A 21,753-nucleotide genomic window follows, 5' to 3' on the forward strand; every position below is an offset into this window, starting at 1 on the left:
TAAACATTAGCTGCTCAGCAGGACCTTGATAGGCGTTTCAGGGTTGGATCAAAAGCCTGCACTCCCAGTAGCTCTCCAGATGGAGGTGTGACCACGTGTTTTATGCAGTAGCCTAACAGTGCAGTTATTTTACTTTGTAGGGGGTTAAGTGCCTTGATCAAGGGCACAATGGCAGGAGATAGTAGACCAGCAGCCTTCTCGCATCAATACCACATTTATCTGGGCATTTTCATGTAGGCTACATAGAGACACCACCAATTATTGGTAATGGAAATTTGTTTAAAAGTCATGGAAAAGTCATGAAATTCCATCTGTCAAAATGTGTATGAACCATTAACAGTGAATAATAAGAAGTCTCTATAGCATAATGTCATTTGGGATTTGCTGTGAGACTCCTGTGCCTCTTTCATCCCAAATCAAGCACTGGTAATATGTGAGATTTCAGATTTCCTGCAGCCTAATTGGAGTGGACTATCAGCTGTTCAGAAAGCTGCCATGGGGTGGCAGTCCGTTGTTATTGGGGGTGTGTTGAACTCTCCCTCTGTAGTGTTACAGTCACTGATGAATCAACCCATATCCTCATTATTACACATACTGATTGGTGGTATTGACAGTGCTTTACTATGTTTACATTTTTTGGACATATTTACATTTTTCAATGTTGTTTACACATCATTTTAATTAAATAACTGAATAAAATGACAAAAAATAAGGAACCAGCACACTGCTCTTAATAGTATCACTGCTCTTTAATAAGCTTTACGTATCGGCATCACAGCCTTCATCAGAGCTTGAAAAGCAGTGACCAGTGTGCTGGTTCCTTTTTTCTCTCATTTTATTCAACTGTTACCATGCACCTGCAAAAAAAGATAGCTCAAATGTGCGACTGCCTGTTGAATTTTGAATTAGATAACTGAACCAACGTGGAATAGACGTTGAATTGATGTCTGTGCCCAGTGGGATGTTGAGGAGCATACAGTACAGTAGGCTACATCTGTGTCTTGACTAGGCTACATAACCCATCATGACTTCTTGTGAATTATTACTAAATCAATGTCATATTTAGTTCATCATTGTAAGGGGAAACTCTCACATGTTCCCAGAATGTTAGGTTTTTAGCAGAATAGCAGCATACCACCCACTGGGCACAGACTTCAATTCAATGTCTGTTCCACCTTGGTTCAACAATGACGTGGAAACAAACTTGGACTCAACCAGTGTGTAGCCAGTTGGGCATCTACATGTAACTCTGACACTGACTGATTTATGTTGTTACATTTTTTTTAAAGTAACTTTGAGCCACTTTTAGCATATTATATTTTACAGGTAGGTGGGATATTTATATTGTATGGCCAAGCAGGCCTATTAGGCTATCTATATAGTGAACGGAAGGCAGTGTCTTCATCCTCAATAAATGGCCTAGCCTTGCCATTTATATTGTTTATTTGCCTAACGCCCTATCTGAAAGCGACAGTGATGGCTGACTCCACTGCGACGAAAGGGCTTCTGGCTGCTTGTCATCCTTTTGTCTATGAGCGGTTGACACCGTTTCCGCGAACGGGGGATGGAGAGGAGGTAAGAATAAAGAAACTGAGACTAGGTCCGTGTATATCTTGTGTACAAGCTTCCTCTTCGGGTATGGCAAATAACCCACAGAGCGGGGGTTTAGAAATGGTGGAGTTACAGACACTGCAGTTCCCGGGTGCTGAAGTCCGTGAGCTCGTTCTCGCTGCACGGGAAGGAGGGCGGGGTCTCGTAGCATCATCGCTCTCGATTCATTGTAAGGCTGCTGATGCTGATCAGCAGCGGAGGAAAAACCAAGGGCCATGGAGACGGGTATAAAAACCTTAGGCCTTAATACATTGTGGAGATTAATTACACGGTAAGAACGCTTGGTTTCTATTAAAATGTTAAGTTGTTATTTTAAATGTTGGACCAGCTATAAATAAGAGAGAGCGATAGGAGAGAGATATGTTTTTACAGTAGGTTGATAGGAATCCTCAGGAAGAGCAAGCGTCATGTTTGTGTTATTACTGTCGTTATCGTCAAGCGTATGTCAGGACATTGCATTGCGTCAATGTATCATTAGGCATATGTCATCTTATGCTTTTCACAATGAATGTATTGGATAATTGTTAAGTATTTAAACGTATCTGTCGGAAGCACTGAGGTTTGTGACGGTCGGAAGGAACTGTATGGTCGGGAAGTAACAATCTTGGCCTGTGCATTAGGACGCATACAGATACAGCCCTTCAAATATTACGAGGAAATTGCTGTTGGCTGGCATGTTATGGTCAGGGCCATTTTAAAATATGAATTTAGACGATGCGATGGCAACACCTGTCTTTCTGTTAGCTACTGTAACTGATATCTGCCAATGGACATATGTTAGATACATCCTCATCGGTTGATGAAAAACCAGCTGTGAATTGCTATTTTTCACTAGCAATAGCATAGTGCTAACTGTTAGTGCTGTTGTTGCCATCATTTACCTGTCCCGGGCCATCTGGTATGCTTATTGTTTGATATGCATAGGCCAGCACATAGGCCCATATTCAACATAGTGTTAACATAGTGTGTAATAGCCATAAGAACAATTCGTTACAATAAACAACACCATCTAACAGCAAAACTGAAACCAAACATTTTTCTTGCTTATTTCTCTAATCTGATTGAAGACGTTTATAGTAACTGTGTCAACTATTTACACACAACACACCGATATGACAAGGTAGGCCTACCAGAGGGCATGCATGGAGGCCTAGATGTATTATTACAAACCATCAATTGGGTTATTGGGAAGTGAGCTTTCAACCAGAGGGGTGCTGGTATTAAATGTTAGATGCCATTGCCTACACTTTAAAACATTTATTGAGATTCGGTCAAAATGAATCATTTTACTTGCCCATGTCAACTAAATTTGTTGAGTTAACAAAATGTTTTAAGTTGAATTGACTTCAACTCACTCAAAATGTCAACACATATTAAATCAAGTTGATTTAGCAAAAAACGAAGTGTTTTCTCAACTTAGAAATTCACAACAATAAAGTCAGATCAACTGAAGCAACATATCAGTTGTGTTGACAAATAAAATCGCCTTAGATAACTACAACATATCAGTTGTGTTGACAAATAAAATCGCCTTAGATAACTACAACATATCAGTTGTGTTGACAAATAAAATCGCCTTAGATAACTACAACATATCAAATTGTCTTAACTTATGAAATCAAGTTGAATCAGCTAAGATCTACATGGTTACTCAACTCAAGAAATTCACAACCAAGAAGTCAAACAAACAAAAGCAACTGAAAATGTCAAATTCAGATGATTTCAATTAATTTTGGGGGTGAAACTCATTGGAATAATATCATGTGTTACAACCATACATTTTTTACATTTACATTTTGGTAATTTAGCATACAATTTTCTCCAGAGTGACTTCAGTTAGTGCATTCAATGAAGATAGATGAACAACCAAATGTAAAAAGTAAAGTGTTTCTGTAACCGTTAGCGAGAATTTAGTTGTAGTTAAAGTGGTCTGTTGGTTGGTTGCTGAGTTCACTGCCAGTTTTAAAACTGATGTAAAAGCTAAAACATGAGCAAGAGAGAGAGGGGAGCATAATGAAATCTCTATTATATCATTTCAAGGACTTACTCAGTTCTGAAATGTGTAATTGTCAATGTAGTTGTTTCAACTGTATAGGAAGTTGACAGAATTTAAAATATTAAGGCATCCAGGTTACAAACTTTGGGAAGTTAAAACAACTAAAATCTTTGGTTTTCTGACTGTCAAATACTTTGGTAATTTGTCAAATTAACTTTTAACAAGGCACACCTGTTAATTGAAATGCATTCCAGGTGACTACCTCATGAAGCTGGTTGAAAGAATGCCAAGAGTGTGCAAAGCTGTCATCAAGGAAAAGGGTGGATACTTTGAAGAATCTAAAATCTAAAATATATTTTGATTTGTTTAACACTTGTTTGGTTACTATATGATTCCATATGTGTTATTTCATAGTTGTGATGTCTTCACTATTATTCTACAATGTAGAAAATAGCAAAAATAAAGAAAACCCTGGAATGGGTAGGTCTGTCCAAACTTTTGACTGGTACTGTAAGTATTCAGACCCTTTACTCAGTACTTTGTTGAAGCACCTTTGGCAGCGATTACAGCCTCAAGTCTTCTTGGGTATGACGCTACAAGCTTGGCACACCTGTGTTTGGGGAGTTTCTCCCATTCTTCTCTGCAGATCCTCTCAAGCTCTGTCAGGTTGAACGGGGAGCGTTGCGACACAGCTATTTTCAGGTCTCTCCAGAGATGTTCGATTGGGTTCAAGTCCGGGCTCTGGCTGGGCCACTGAAGGACATTCAGAGGCTTTTCCTCAAGCCTGCATTGTCTTGGCTGTGTGCTTAGGGTCGTTCTCCTGTTGGAGGTGAAACTTTTCCCCAGTCTGAGGTCCTGAGGGCTCTGGAGCAGGTTTTCATCAAGGATCGCTCTGTACTTTGCTCTGTTCATCTTTCCCTCGATCTTGACTAGTCTCCCATTCCCTGCCGTTGAAAAACATCCCCACACCATGATGGGGATTGTGTCTAGACACAATTCCTTCGACCTAATGGCTTGGTTTTTGCTCTTTATTTTTTTATTTTTTTATTTCACCTTTATTTAACCCGGTAGGCCAGTTGAGAACAAGTTCTCATTTACAACTGCAACCTGGCCAAGATAAAGCATAGCAGTGTGACAAAAACAACAACACAAAGTTACACATAAACAAACGTAGTCAATAACACAAAAGAAAAGGTAAATAGAAAGATCTATGTACAGGCAGGAAGGATAACGTTCACTGCCATGCATAGTGATTAAACCCCAGGTCCTCTGGCATAGCCAGCACTGAAATCAGGTCCTCTGGCATAGCCAGCACTGGAATCAGAGGCCGCATCCCAAATGGCACCATATTCCCTATAAAGTGCACTACTTTTGACCAGGGCTCATGGGGAATAGGATGCCAGTGCCATTTGGGACGCAGAGTGGCTCAACTGCACCATCTGCAAAGATTGCATAACCCTGATTCTCTTAAGAAATGTGACGCAAAATGTTGTATTCCCTCCCTGTCTGGAAATTACATGGGCATAGCACGACAGGGGCATTTTGGAGCAAACCAAAGCTGGTTTGAGCTGTCGAGGCCTGGCATTAGGAGTGTATTACATTCCAGCAGCATGCAATCTGAAAAAGTTATGCATTGGCAAATACAGCGAGACTTGCAAAACAAGCTGGAATTGAATATGTTGTATGATATCAATTGTATGTGAATAGCTTGGTTACATTAATATGATGTATGGACTATGTAGCATGTATCTTGTTTTATTACTTGTCGTTGTTTATGCCAGAATGGCAATAAAGTCATTTTTATTTGTTTTGAGCGGAAGATGAAATTGGTGCCAAAGCCTTGCGAATAGACAGAAAGACATTTGTAGCAATTTGCTAAACGGTAGTCCTGAGGCTAGCAGTAGCATTTACTAATTACTGCCACAAATGAAGTGGCACCAAACAGCATTAGAAATCTACCATAAACAAACATGACATTAGTACCCAACACAATGTAACACACTGGCAACAATTTCCACTAGAGATGGAAATCAGTAAAAGGGCATGCTATCACAGATAATCTTTATTTATGATTGGCGGGCAGCGGCTAAGCAGCATCTGGATAATCCGGTAACAACACAGGTTTGATGTCTCCGTGGAGACTATAAAGTGGGCCATGATGCCAGTGTGCTTTGTATGCCCCCTCTACTTCAACAGCATAGGAATCCATGCATCAGAGCGGCTGGGAAACGTGCCACTCTGGTCTCGGGAACCTCACTGCCTTCTCCACTTTCTCAGTGTCCATTAGCCTTGGGGAAGCATTACCTACTGTGGGAAGCATTGGAGTCAACATTGGCCAGCATCCCTGTGGAATGCTTTCAACACCTTGTAGAGTCCATTCTTCGGTGAATTGAGGCTGTTCTGAGGGCAAAAGAGGGTGCAACTCAATATTAGGAGGGTGTTCCTAATGTTTTGTACACTCCAATGTATAAGAGTTATACTGTGTGTCCCAATAATATCTCATTTCTCCTGAAGTGTGCACTCATTCACTTCTTTCCACAAATCTAAAAACATTGGTTTGGTGGAGGCATGGGCAACTGGGAGTTTCCACCATATTTATTTTACCAGTCATTTCTTTTAAGTCAGAGATGAAATGTGAACAAGTGCACACTTTGGGAGGAAGGATAAATCATTGGGACAAACTCCATGTATATGAAAAAAACGCCTTTGGATTATGTCCCAGCACCAAATGTGGAACGGGTCAATAATCAGATATATATGTAGCCTACAGCTTAATGTAACCCCGCCCCTGGTTCTGGCCGATTGCAGTCTACCGCAGCATCCCTCTAACATGGGCAGTTTCTGGGTTAATACCGCATTAGTGCTCATGTATAGTGTAGTGTAACAGGAGAGACAGCTGTGTCCAGTTGTAGTCTGCTAGTGCATGGGCTGTAGTAGTACCCACCATCATCCCAACATGTGCCAGGTCTTGGTCACAGCATGGACCAGTCCATGGGGAATATTTATGGATTAACAACTATATAGATTGATTTCCATGAGGTCCACTGAAAATAATGTTGAACGTCCAATCCCCCAGTACAATTTGAAGCCAGTGGCCTTGATTCTGACTCTGCTGCAGGGAAAATGTTGAATACAACCTTGGCAACAAAAAAAAGGCTGACTAAATAGTTGATTGAAGTTATTAACTAGCAATTTCCATAGTCAGCTTCTTGCCAGCTAAATTCCAGAACCAACGTCATATGAACTGCTATCAATCCCTTGAAATGATATCAACAATAAGTAATGATGTATGAATGTTCTTTAATTAAGTATGAAAGATGAACTCAGTTTAAATTAATAAATATAAATTGGCTTCTAGGAACGTTATATTATGTTCGACATCTACAGTGATTCACCTGAAAATGTACCTGACCAGTACTGTTTCCTGTAATCATTCAAATACTTTAACGGGACAAATATTATATTATATATTCAGGTTGGTGAGACAAAAGGTGTATTCTAAGAAATAATAATAGCTTTGCAGTACAGGACAATTGTGGTATATATAATCTACTCTTCAGCATGTCAGTCATTTTCCAATACCATAAAGTAAATATTGTACAATTGTATTTGATACCTAGGGCAAGTTGAGGTTTAGGCCTTATTATCATGTCTCATCCTCAATTCATCCATAGTGAAGAGCGCTGCCACTGTGGCGTATTTAACAGCGGTACTGTACAGCTCATTGTTGTGTTGGTGAGAACAGGATAACTCTGATGCCATAACTCCTCCTTCCAGATCACTTATTAAGGCTATCCTCCACACAACTGGGTTTGTAAGGCAGGGAGGGAGGGAGGGAGGGAGGGAGGAAGGAGGTAGGAGGGCTGGGAGACAAGGAGAGAGGGAGAAGGACTGAGAGGGCAGGAGGGAAGTAGAGTACTGGGAGGCAGGGAGGGAGGTAGGAGGACTGGGAGGCAAGGAGAGAGGGACAGGAGGAAGGGGGTACATTTGGAGCAGTGGACAGGCTGAAAGATATACTGTACCTGCTCAGTGTGTGTAGTAAAATGTATTTTTTTAAACTCTGTGTTTTGACGTAAGGGTTATTGTTTTTACACAGGATGGGCAGTTTCATATGAGGGATGGGTTGCTGTTATGTTTGAGTTGGTTTGTTGAAGGTTTCTGTGATCTCTGACCTTCTGTAGATTACTCAATGTTGCCTGTTGATACATAGCCCGGTATTGTTACCTAAGAGCCTGGATGTCATCCAAACAAAACAGCACAGCTAAACAAAAGACTCTAATAACAAATTATGTTACACAAAACACTCTAATAACAAATGATGTTACACAAAACACTCTAATAACATATTATGTTACACAAAACACTCTAATAACAAATTATGTTACACAAAACACTCTAATAACAAATGATGTTACACAAAACACTCTAATAACATATTATGTTACACAAAACACTCTAATAACAAATTATGTTACACAAAACACTCTAATAACAAATTATGTTGCACAAGACACTCTAAAAGCACTACCATTGCCACAATGACATAATAGGAATTGATGTCACTTTATCATCTATCTGCCAAGTAGGCCTAAACAAAGTAGACTTTTGTGCAGTACTGTATACAATTTGCCTGTCAAACAATAAAAAGAAATTATCGAGTTAATTGCAGGATTGCTGTGATTAATCACGATCAATTCAGAATTTGCTCAAATTGAGCTGTAATTTACAAAAAACTATACAAAAAGCAACAAGAATATTGACATAATGGTTAGCAAAATCAGTAATGGATAGCCAAATCAGTAATGGATAGCAAAATCAGTAGAGGATAGCCAAATCAGTAATGAATAGAAAAATGGATAGCAAAATCAGTAAAGGATAGTTAAATCATTAATGGATAGCAAAATCAGTAATGGATAGCAGAATTAGTAATGGATAGCAAAATCAGTAAAGGATAGCAAAATCTGTAAAGGATAGCTAAATCAGTAATGGATAGCAAAATCAGTAATGGATAGCAAAATCAGTAATGGATAGCAAAATCAGTAATGGATAGCAAAATCAGTAATGGATAGAAAAATCAGTAATGAATAGCTAAATCCGTAAAGGATAGCAAAATAAGTAATGGATAGCAAAATCAGTAATGGATAGCAAAATCAGTAATGGATAGAAAAATCAGTAATGGATAGCAAAATTAGTAATGGATAGCAAAATCAGTAATGGATAGCAAAATTAGTAATGGATAGCAAAATCAGTAAAGGATAGCAAAATCAGTAATGGATAGCAAAATTAGTAATGGATAGCAAAATCAGTAATGGATAGCAAAATCAGTAATGGATAGCAAAATCAGTAATGGATAGCAAAATCAGTAATGGATAGAAAAATCAGTAATGAATAGCTAAATCACTAATGGATAGCAAAATCAGGTAAAGCAAACTATCTTTAACCTCAAGGTCAATTTGTTTTGACATCGCATTGTTGTTTTTAGCCGTATAGATTATTTATTTTGGAATTTTGAACAATTTCAGACTAATCACGATAAAAAAATATTTTTGCACAAAAATTACGAAAACTGCACTTGAGTTAACTGCTCTAATAGCTCTTATAAAAATTTGATTTCATTCTATTCTTCAAACCAGCGCTTATCAAATTGAATTGGTGCTTGATGTGTCGGTGTCTATTTCTAGTAAACACAAAGTGTTGATTCCTCTAGAGAGGTTCCAGACGAGGATACGGCAGACACTCAACATCTTTTAGTAAGGCCTGGTTGCCCTGTGCTCCTGTGATCTGAGGGTCCTTTGAGTGGATTTAACCCCTCTACCCTCCCGTCCAATCCTAATGACCTTTCCTTATCACAGACTGCCATGAAAGCACTCCCCCCCACCCCCTGCATGGGTTCATTTGGCTTTTTGAGGAAGGGTGAGAAGGAGGACGAGGGTATTGGGACAGGGTGAAGGGGGGAGTGTCTGCCTGAGCCATGTTCCATGTCTTCTGGTGCATCACAGACAGCAGCAGGCCCTCCGGGCACTGCCTGAAAAGCCTGGCCCTTACATCTCAATTGGCGTGACGACACGAAGGGGTAACTGTGCAAGCTCCAGAGGAGTATTGTGGGATTTAGAGCATTTAGGAACAGCCCTGATCAAACCTCATGCTACTCCCACCAGCACCACTGTTCCCATTACCACTTCACCATGTCACACACACACATTCTTAGGCGTACACGCGAACAAACACAAGCACACACACCATGACCACCATCCCCATCATCACAACACATAACACCACAGGACCAGCAACACTGAAGGAATCTGTCAGATTCAAAGACGACCAGTCCCAAGAGTTGAGCAGGCCTTTGACGAGCACAAAACACGGCCTCTAAGATTTAAATCCTCTTTCCTTCGTTTTTAGTGTTTGATTGTGGATTACCTTAGGCTAACACATTTTTACACATTGTTGTGATATTGATTGTCACCTAAAAACCTATAAATCGTTTTCAATTCAGTCGATGTGACCAAAACCATGTTCTTTAATTACACCAAATGTGTATTATGCAAATGTTACAAATGTTGATGTGTTAAATATAGTTAAATAAAGGTTAAATTCAAAATTTAAAAAATTGTTTTTAAATCTGGAGTTTGTATAAGAGTGTCACTGATGGCATTGAAGCCAGACAGCCCTTCACAGACAGACTGTCTATATGTATTTATCTAGCCACAGTACAATTGGACATTGTAGTGTCTGTCAGCATTCATTTCAATACCATTTTGTTGAGCGTCATTGCATTAGAATTGCATTTCAGTATTGAATGAGACCAGTTCTCTGTGATTTTCCACTATCATGAGTTTGTTAGGTAGGAGTGGTCCGTTCAGTGTCACTGTGGTCTGTGAGTAACCTGTTCATCACTCATGTCCATTGCTTTCCTGCACTCATCCAGAAGTGCTATGAAAACAGTACCCATGAATCTATGGGTGCGTTCTTAAATTCACTCTGGCTATCTACTCTGATTTCAGAGTACTTTTGTCTGAGTGTGCCAGAGCACAGAATAACTGATGAATTTACCAACATGCAATACCTATTGAATATGACCGGTGTCATACATGTTTCATTATTTATTTGAGGCTAAATTGATTTTATTGATGTATTATATTAAGTTAAAATAAGTGTTCATTCAGTATTGTTGTAATTGTCATGATTACAAATAAATTTGTAAAAATCGGCCGATTAATCAGTATCGGCTTTTTTGGTCCTCCAATAATCGGTATCGGTATTGGAAAAAAAATCATAATCGGTCGACCTCTAGTCCAGACCAGAAAGAGCCATACCAGACTAACTTGCTATGAGAAAGGTCATAAAGACTCCAGAGAGTGGCCGTATTCTCTTGCGATTTCGTCTGCATATTCACACAAAGATATGAACTGTAGCCTATTTCTACAAAGCAGCCATGCTCCATGGACAGCGACCACAAGCAACACTTCACTGAGTGAAAGCACTTAAAAAACCTAGTGAGGCCTCCCGGGTGGCGCAGTGGTTAAGGGCGCTGTACTGCAGTGCCAGCTGCGCCATCAGAGACTCTGGGTTCGCACCCAGGCTCTGTCGTAACCGGCCACGACCGGGAGGTCCATCGACTCCTGTGGCCGGGTGCAGTGCGCGCTAACCAAGGTTGCCAGGTGCACAGTGTTTCCTCCGACACATTGGTGCGGCTGGCTACCGGGTTGGATGCGCGCTGTGTTAAGAAGCAGTGCGGCTTGATTGGGTTTTGTATCGGAGGACGCATGACTTTCAAACTTCGTCTCTCCCGAGCCCGTACGGAGACAAGATAGTAGCTACTAAAAAACAATTGGATACCACGAAATTGGGGAGAAAAAGGGGTAAAAATTCAACAAAAAAAATTATAAAAAGCCTAGCGATTGATAAGCGCAGGTGGAAGAAACATGACTACTATCTTCATCTGAAATCTTAGTGTGATGTTTTAATCATCATTATATGTCAACCTGCCTCTGATAATGAGGATATTTTATTCAAGGAGGCTATTGCAGTGTGGGTTCTACAGTCTTCGTAAGAAACTGCTGCTAAGTTCTGGGCCGTGGTCTAGTGGTAACATTTGTGACTCCCCATTGGAGAGTGGGATTCAATCCCTGTGTCTCTTCACCTCTCTCTCACTATTTCTTATCTGTCAATAAAGCGTCCCAAAAAATATGAGAGCGATTCTCCACTTCCTTAACAAAGAGAGACTGCTGCTAGTGAGTCAGAGACTAGTCTTTAATATTTCTCCTGGTGTGGGGGAGGTTCTTCTGTCTCCTCTCTTTGGCTTGATGTGCGTAGGAGATTGCTGTAGTTCACAAACATGTTGCTAGGTTACGCCTGGCCATTCTTTCAATGGACGCCCAGGACTGCCTCCAAACTCAAACATCTCCCTCTGTCATGGTCTTTAGCCTCAGCCAATCATATCAGACCACTGTCATATCTCCTTATGCAAACACAGAGCAGCACAATGCTGTGCCCCACTGTATTCTGCCCTTCCCCCTATACCCATAGGAAGATGTTTGGGGGTGGGGATGCTGCGAGGATTTTTTGGTCCGCGCTACAGACAGCTATATCGGCCCACTAGTACAGGATTAGTAAAGGCCCACTGCACTACTTTTGTGAAGAAAAAAACAAAATGATAATTTTTAAAATTATATTATGTCTGATTTTTCAGGGGGTGGCTATGCCTCCCCACGCTCTACTCTAACACCCGCCAACAAAACCCTTTCTCTTACCTAACAACATGTATACAGTAACATGTGCACAATACTTCAAATTGGGATGAGTAGGACATTAGTAAAGTTAGAAAAACAGTTTGTTTCAGCAGTGATTGTTCATAACATTACCCTCTAAAGCCAATGAGGTGCTGACCTGTTGCACCCTCGACAACCACTGTGATTATTATTATTTGACCATGCTGGTCATTTATGAACATTTGACAATCTTGGCCATGTTCTGTTATAATCTCCACCTGGCACAGCCAGAAGAGGACTGGCCACCCCTCATAGCATGTTTGTCCCATTTAACTCCAACATGTGAGTAGATTTTCTCTTGCTTCAGCTCAAAAATGGTTGCCATGTTTTCCAAAATATTTTGGAACAGCACACTGATCACATGACCAATATCTGCGCTCTGATTGGAGGATTCCCAAAAATGTCCCCTTAGTAGCGCTGTTGATCAAAATTCCCAACATAATAAAAAGTAGCTAATTGAGGAGGTCCAGGGAGAAGACAGGGAAGCCTGAGAGGAAGACAACCAAATCTTTAGTTTCAAGACTATCATGACTATCAGACTATGTATGTTGAAAACGTTTTTAGGAGATGTGATGGATCATTGGGGATAATTCAATATTCCTTTTCTTTTGGTGTTCAGTGAAATCATCCCATGAGAAGAATCAACTCATTTAATTAAAGTTAAATTCATAACTAAATTGTTGTTGTTTTTCTATTGGAAGGATTTAATAATTTGCAATTATGTCTACTTATGATAAGGTAAAAGGTTTATGTTTCTGTCTTTGTATGATATGGTAAATACAGTTGAAGTCGGAAGTTAACATACACCTGAGCCAAATTAATTTAAACTCAGTTTTTCACAATTCCTGACATTTAGTCCTAGTAAAAATTCCCTGTCTTAGGTAAGTTAGGGTCACCACTATATTTTAAGAATGTGAAATGCCAGAATAATAGTAGAGAGAATTATTTATTTGAGCTTTTATTTCTTTCAACACATTCCCAGTGGGTCAGAAGTTTACATACACTCAATTAGTATGTGGTAGCATTGCCTTTAAATTGTTTAACTTGGGTCAAATGTTTCGGGTAGCCTTTCCACAAGCTTCCCACAATAAGTTGGGTGAATTTTGGCCCATTCCTACTGACAGAGCTGGTGTAACTGAGTAAAATATGTCATCCTCCTTGCTCGCACACGCCTTTTCAGTTCTGCCCACAATGGCCACTCCAATACCTTGACTTTGTTGTCCTTAAGCCATTTTGCCACAACATTGGAAGTATTCTTGGGGTCATTGTCCATTTAGAAGACCCATTTGCGACCAAGCTTTAGCTTCCTGACTGATGTCTTGAGATGTTGCTTCAATATATCCACATAATTTCCCCTCCTCATGATGCCATCTATTTTGTGAAGTGCACCAGTCCCTCCTGCAGCAAAACACCCCCACAACATGATGCTGCCACCCCGTGCTTCACGGTTGGGATGGTGTTTCCTAGGCTTGCAAGCATCCCCCTTTTAACATCTAAACATACCGATGGTCATTATGGCCAAACAGTTCTATTTTTGTTTCATCAGACCAGAGGACATTTCTCCAAAAAGTACAATCTTTATCCCCATGTGCAGTTGCAAACCATAGTCTGGCTTTTTTATTGTGGTTTTTAACCAGTGGCTTCTTCCTTGCTGAGCGTCCTTACAGGTTATGTCGATGGTGGACTCGTTTTACTGTGGATATAGATACTTTTGTACCTGTTTCCTCCAGCATCTTCACATGGTCCTTTGCTGTTGTTCTGGGATTGATTTGCACTTTTTGCACCAAAGTACGTTCGTCTCTAGGAGACAGAACGTGTCTCCTTCCTGAGCGGTATGACGGCTACATGGTCCTATGGTGTTTATACTTGCGTACTATTGTTTGTACAGATGAACGTGGTACCTTCAGGCGTTTGGAAATTGCTCCCAAGGGTGAACCAGACTTGTGGAAGTCAACTATTTTTTTTCTTGGCTGATTTCTTTTGATTTTCCCATGATGTCAAGCAAAGAGGCACTGAGTTTGATGGTAGGCCTTGAAATACATCCACAGGTACACCTCCAATTGACTCAAATGATGCCAATTAGCCTATCAGAAGCTTCTAAAGCCCTGACATCAATTTCTGGAATTTCCCAAGCTGTTTAAAGGCACAGTCAACTTAGTGTATGTAAACTTCTGACCCACTGGAATTGTGATACAGTGAATTATAAGTGGAATAATCTGTATGTAAACAATTGTTTGAAAAATGACTTGTGTCATGCACAATGTAGATGTCCTAACCGACTTGCCAAAACTATAGTTTGTTAAAAAGACATTTGTGAAGTGGTTGAAAAATGAGTTTAAATGACTCCAACATAAGTGCATGTAAACTTCCGACTTCAACTGTATATACAATGCAAAAAACATCTACATTTAAATGGTATTAATATCTATTTGCCTATATTTCGGTTAATCCCCATATATTCCCGTTAATTCCCACGACAAGTTTCCACCTCTGAATATTACCCAAATGTGCAACCCAGGTTGAGGATCAGACCTGCACAACGGTCAGGAGGAATATTGGACCATTCCTCTTTACAAAGCTGTTTCAGTTCTGCGATATTCTTGGGATGTCTTGTGTGAACCGCTTTCTTGAGGTCATGCCACAACAGCATCTCAATCGGGTTGAGGTTAGGACTCCAGAAGCCATATTTTCTTCTGTAGAAGCCATTTTGTTGTTGATTTACTTCTATGTTTTGGGTCGTTGTCCTGTTGCATCAACGAACTTCTGTTGAGCTTCAATTGGCGGACAGATAGCCTTACATTCTTCTGCAAAATGTCTTGATAAACTTGGAAACTAATTTTTATGTTGTTAATTGCAAGCTGTCCAGGCCCTGAGACAGCAAAGTAGCTCCCTTCACCATACTTTATAGTTGGGATGAGGTTTTGATGTTGGTGTGCTGTGCCTTTTTTTCACCGCACATAGAGTTGTGTGTTCCTTGCAAACAACTCAACTTTAGTTTAATCTGTCCACGGAATATTTTGCCAGTAGCGCTGTGGAACATCTTTTGCGAACTTCAGACGTGCAGCAATGTTTGTTTTTTTATACCAGTGGCTTCTTCCATTGTGCCCTCCCATGAACATCATTCTTGTTTAGTGTTTTACGTATTGTAGAGTCGTCAACAGAGATGTTAGCATCTTCCAGAGATTGCTGTAAGTCTTTGGCTGACACTCTTGGATTCTTCTAACCTCAATGAGCATTCTGTGCTGTACTCTTGCACTTGCAGTCATCTTTGCAGGACGGCCACTCCTAGGGAGAGTAGCAGCAGTGCTGAACTTTCTCCATTTATAGACACTTTATCTTACCATGCATGGACTGATGAATATCAAGGCTTTTAGAGATATTTTTGTAACCCTTTCCAGCTTTATGCAAGTCAACAATTCTTAAATTTAGGTATTCTGAGATCTCTTTTGTTCAAGGCATGGTTCACATCAGGCAATGCTTCAAATTTTGTGAATGTTTTTCATAGGGCAGTGCAGCTTTAACCAACATCTCCAATCTCGTCTCATTGATTGTACTCCAGGTTAGCTGACTCCTGACTCCGACTAGCTTTTGGAGAAGTCTTTAGGGGTTCACATACTTTTTCCAACCTACACTGGGAATGTTTAAATTATGTATTCAATATAGACAAGAAAAATACAATAATTTGTGCGTTATTAGTTTAAGCAGACTGTGTTTGTCTGTTGTTGTGACTTGGATGAAGCTCGGATCTAATTTATGCAGAAATCAAGATAATTCCAAAGGGTTCACATACTTTTTCTTGCTACTGTATGTAAACACTTAAGTTGAGGTTATCTTCCAGATCCTTCAATGACAGTTGTCTAAAATGTTTCTTATTCCTCTCCACACTTAGCTCTTCTGTCTACTAAGATCATGAGGAAGAGGAAGAACTGGAAACCACAGGAGGGCCTCTGTTTGTTTCTATGAAGTCTCAATGAAAGCATTGGAGCAGCTGTAATATTTGACTCAATGGCAAAGAAGGGACGCACCAAGGGCGAGAAGCCCGAAGCGCTCATCTCTGCTTTACAGGCAGCTAACGAAGATCTCAGGTCCAAACTGACTGACATTCAAATAGAACTTCATCAAGAGAAATGCAAGGTAGGCCACGTTGGAACACTACATTATATGTAAATCTTCCCTTCTTAAATACACCTACACTGAGTGTACAAAACATTATGTATGCCTGATCTTCCCATGAGATAAACTGACCAGGTGAATCCAGGTGAAAGCTATAATCCTTTATTGATTTCAGTTGTTATATCCACTTCAATCAGTGTAGATAAAGGGGAAGAGACAGGTTAAAGAAGGATTTTAAGCCTTGAGACAGTTGAGACATGGATTGTGTATGTGTGCCTTTCAGAGGGTAAATGGCCAAGACAAAATATTTAAGTGCCTTTGAATGGGGTATGGTAGTAGGTGCCAGGCGCACCAGTTTGTGCCAAGAACTGCAATGCTGCTGGGTTTTTCACACAACAGTTTCCCGTGTATATCTAAAATGGTCCACCATCCAAAGGACATCCAGCCAACTTGACGCAACTGTGGGAAGCATTGGAGGCAACATGGTCCAGCATCCCAGTGGAACGCTTTTGACACCATGTAGAATCCATGCCCTGACTAATTGAGGCTGTTCTGAGGGTGAAAGGGTGGGGCTGCAATCAATATTAGGAATGTGTTCCTAATGTTTTGTACACTCAGTGTATAACAGTGTCTTCAACTGCAGATGGCACATGCTTTTTGTTGGTAATGAGTTGCTTGACAAAGTCCAACAATTTAAGAAGGATCTATTTGAAATGATGACTTCACCACTTGGGTCAAAATTGACCCCTGTCGGTGATTATAGGGTTAACCACTTTATCAACTTAACCAGTGCTAGATCAAGAGAATTGCCTCCGGGCTGTATGTAGTCCTCTCTCTGACATGCCTTTGTAGTGTAACCCAGTTCTCTTTGTCTCCTATTCCTCTCTCCCTGGGGGCTAGGTGAGTAAGTTGGAGCGTGAGAAGGTGCAGGAGTGCAAGCGCATCCGGGAGCAGGAGCAGCACCGGCACACGGCCACGCTGACAGAGCAGCGAGCCAAATGGCACGAGGAGAAGCAGAAGGAGCTCCAGGCGCTCAGAGAGAACCTGGTCCGCCAGCATGAGCAGGAGCAGGCCCGCACCGCCAAGATCAAGGACCAGGAGAACCAGCGGCTCAAGGCGGCGCTGAGCGCCATGCGTGACGGCAGCGGAGAGAAGGTGCGCACAGCATTGACCCTGGAGGCCAAAGAAGAGGCGCGGCGCTTCTTCGACGTGGAGAGGGTCAAGCTGCTGCAGGAGATCTCCGAGCTCAAGCAGACCAAGAAGCAGACAGACGAGGCGCTCAGCACCATGATCCAAGCAGATAAGATGAAGGCTGGGGACCTGCGCTCCGAGCACCAGATTCACCAAGAGCAGATTTCCAAGATCAAGTGGGACAGCGAGAGGGACATCCGCAGACTGGTGAATACTGGCTGAGGGTCTGCAGACGGTCTCCAGAATACATGTCTGGCTGAACACTAGATGTAGCCTTAGCTGTTCTTTCTCATTGCTCCATTAATTAATTTTTATTTGTTTAACTAGGCAGTTAAGAACAAATTCTTATTTACAGTGATGGCCCACCAAAAGGCAAAAGGCCTCCTGTGGGTACGGGGGCGGGGATTAAAACTAAAAATATAAAATAATAATAAATATAGGACAAAACACACATCACGACAAGAGTGACAACACAACACTACATAAAGAGAGACCTAAGACAACAACATAGCAAGGCAGTAACACATGAAAACACAGCATGGTAGCAACATAACATGACAACAACATGGTAGCAACACACTATAGTTGCAGCACAAAACATGGTACAAACATTATTGGGCACAGACACCAGCCCAAAGGACAAGGTAGAGACGACAATACATCCCACAAAACCCAAAAGGAAAATGACAACTTATATGTGATCCCCAATCAGAGACAACGATAGACAGCTGCCTCTGATTGGGAACCACACACACACGGCCAAAAACAAAGAAATAGAAAACATAGACTTTCCCACCCGAGTCACACCCTGACCTAACCAAACATAGAGAATAAAAAGGATCTCTACGGTCAGGGTGTGACAACCCTTACCTGCCTTTTCTATAAATTATGTCTCTGTAATCTAGCATGGGTAGGATGGTCATCTGAATCAGGGTTAGTTTGGCAGCTGGGGTGAAAGAGGAGCGATTACGATAGACAAATCTAAGTCTAGATTTAACTTTAGCCTGCAGCTTTGATATGTGCTGAGAGAAGGACAGTGTACCGTCTAGCCATACTCCCAAGTACTTGTATGAGGTGACTACCTCAAGCTCTAAACCCTCAGAGGTAGTAATCACACCTGTGGGGAGAGGGGCAGATTTTTCATAAGGAAAAATCAAGTCTGAAATTTCTAAGTGGAAATTACAAACTTCCGAAGCCTTTTTAAACCTCAGATACACTACAAGTTTGATATTTTCCGCATTGCATGAAGGTTCTCCTGCAACAAGGTGATCAAATTAAGATCCTACATTTGTAGCTAATTATCATGATCCTTATCAAAGCTAGTTGGTATCGAATCAAATTTTGCCAAGGTTATGACTTTGTTCCAAAGCAATCCATTAGCAAGGAGTAGCCCTTTTACCTTGGCAAAGGTCAGACTCTGTCACGTTCTTTCCAGGCAGACTTTCACATGATACAATTTGATATATACTATCACGTTTCAGGGAAGACTCAGATGCAGACAGTGTCAAAGTAACAAAAGTTTATTACTAGAACAGGGGGCAGGCAAAACAACAGGTCAAGGTCAGGCAGAGGTCAATAATCCAGGGTTGCGTGACAAAGTACAGAACGGCAAGCAGGCTCAGGATCAGGGCAGGCAGAATGGTCAAAACCAGGAATACTAGGAAACAGGAACTAGAAAAAGACAGGAGCAAGGGGAAAAACGCTGGTAGGCTTGACGAACAAAACGAACTGGCAACATACAAACAGAGAACACAGGTATAAATACACTGGGGATAATGGGGAATATGAGCGACACCTGGAGAGGGGTGGAGACAAGCAAAAAGACAGGTGAAACAGATCAGGGTGTGATACATACAGTATGATACATCATACCTTCAAATTATACTTTTAGAACTGTGCACATGTCTGTCGTTCCGTCTGTCCTGTCTGTCTCTCTGTGTCACCGAGTTTCCTGTTTCCTATTCCTTCCTTCAGGTGGATGAGATCAAGTCTAAAGAGCGCACCATCTTCTCACTGGAGAAGGAGTTGGAGAATGCCATTGGCTTGCTGCAGAAGCTGCAGATGCAGAAGGATGCCCTGGACGACCAGCTGTTCCTGGTCAAGGAGGCAGAGTGTAACCTGGGCAGCCCCAAGAGAGAGATCCCTGGACGGGCTGGGGACGGGGCAGAACACTGTGGCAGCCCGGTACGACATAGAAAGGCAGAGGGGAACTTGGAAATGGTACAAATGCAGTCTGTAGATTATAGAAATGTAATAATGAAGCCAGTCCAAAATAAATGACTTTGAAATTAATCTGACAATTAACCCATAATGAGAGGTAAAATAGGCCTACACTAGTTTATGTACAGTATAGCCAATTGCCACACTCCAATTACCTATTGCCTACTGTATAGGCTATGTATAGAAGCAGCCTGTGTAGTTTATGCGGAAAAAACCAGAGACAAATGACATAAACAAGTGGTCATAAAAAAATATGAAATAACTCTGGAATTGTAATACCATCATCCACATGCGGAAACATGGTCTTTGCTCAATACAGGACAATTATCAAGCTGCTTTCACACAGTCAAACAAAGTTTAGGTGTGGCCATTCTTTATATGGAGATTTTGTGACTCAGATAATACCACATAATACCACCATTTTAAGACCAAAAATATCGAAACGTTTTTAAAGCCCCACTCCATAGTGCCCCACCAACAAAATGTTAGTAATAGGGCAAATGCATCCCATCATACAGTATCTTCTAATGCAAATATCACTTTTTATGCTCAATGAATTACTTGCTATGATGGTAATATTACTTTTTAAACATGCCAAAGGTGTACTAGGTAATATGTCAAATGAAAAACACAAAAAAACAAGTATTTAGATACAGTGCCTTGCGAAAGTATTCGGCCCCCTTGAACTTTGCGACCTTTTGCCACATTTCAGGCTTCAAACATAAAGATATAAAACTGTATTTTTTTGTGAAGAATCAACAACAAGTGGGACACAATCATGAAGTGGAACGACATTTATTGGATATTCCAAACTTTTTTAACAAATCAAAAACTGAAAAATTGGGCGTGCAAAATTATTCAGCCCCCTTAAGTTAATACTTTGTAGCGCCACCTTTTGCTGCGATTACAGCTGTAAGTCGCTTGGGGTATGTCTCTATCAGTTTTGCACATCAAGAGACTGAAATTTTTTCCCATTCCTCCTTGCAAAATAGCTCGAGCTCAGTGAGGTTGGATGGAGAGCATTTGTGAACAGCAGTTTTCAGTTCTTTCCACAGATTCTCGATTGGATTCAGGTCTGGACTTTGACTTGGCCATTCTAACACCTGGATATGTTTATTTTTGAACCATTCCATTGTAGATTTTGCTTTATGTTTTGGATCATTGTCTTGTTGGAAGACAAATCTCCGTCCCAGTCTCAGGTCTTTTGCAGACTCCATCAGGTTTTCTTCCAGAATGGTCCTGTATTTGGCTCCATCCATCTTCCCATCAATTTTAACCATCTTCCCTGTCCCTGCTGAAGAAAAGCAGGCCCAAACCATGATGCTGCCACCACCATGTTTGACAGTGGGGCTGGTGTGTTCAGGGTGATGAGCTGTGTTGCTTTTACACCAAACATAACGTTTTGCATTGTTGCCAAAAAGTTCAATTTTGGTTTCATCTGACCAGAGCACCTTCTTCCACATGTTTGGTGTGTCTCCCAGGTGGCTTGTGGCAAACTTTAAACGACACTTTTTATGGATATCTTTAAGAAATGGCTTTCTTCTTGCCACTCTTCCATAAAGGCCAGATTTGTGCAATATACGACTGATTGTTGTCCTATGGACAGAGTCTCCCACCTCAGCTGTAGATCTCTGCAGTTCATCCAGAGTGATCATGGGCCTCTTGGCTGCATCTCTGATCAGTCTTCTCCTTGTATGAGCTGAAAGTTTAGAGGGACGGCCAGGTCTTGGTAGATTTGCAGTGGTCTGATACTCCTTCCATTTCAATATTATCGCTTGCACAGTGCTCCTGGGGATGTTTAAAGCTTGGGAAATCTTTTGGTATCCAAATCCGGCTTTAAACTTCTTCACA

General features: G+C 41.0%; 1 protein-coding gene across 4 annotated transcripts in view; it reads left to right on the forward strand.

The window, feature by feature from the left end:
- Positions 1–1,593: 1,593 nt before the first annotated feature.
- The window catches only part of jakmip2 (janus kinase and microtubule interacting protein 2), a 40,495-nt gene continuing 20,335 nt past the window's right edge, over positions 1,594–21,753 (forward strand). The window contains exons 1-4 of one of the 4 annotated variants that reach the window (XM_024393540.2): positions 1,594–1,882; positions 16,268–16,512; positions 17,392–17,889; positions 19,657–19,902. In XM_024393540.2, the coding sequence (XP_024249308.1) occupies positions 16,384–16,512; positions 17,392–17,889; positions 19,657–19,902 (873 nt within the window). In that variant the 5' untranslated portion in view covers positions 1,594–1,882; positions 16,268–16,383. The remainder of the gene's footprint in view (positions 1,883–16,267; positions 16,513–17,391; positions 17,890–19,656; positions 19,903–21,753) is intronic. The other 3 variants (XM_024393541.2, XM_024393539.2, XM_024393538.2) reach the window with 3 other exon arrangements.

The sequence above is a fragment of the Oncorhynchus tshawytscha genome, linkage group LG30 (genome assembly GCF_018296145.1).
Source record: "Oncorhynchus tshawytscha isolate Ot180627B linkage group LG30, Otsh_v2.0, whole genome shotgun sequence".
In the NCBI taxonomy this organism is placed as follows: Eukaryota; Metazoa; Chordata; class Actinopteri; order Salmoniformes; family Salmonidae; genus Oncorhynchus; species Oncorhynchus tshawytscha.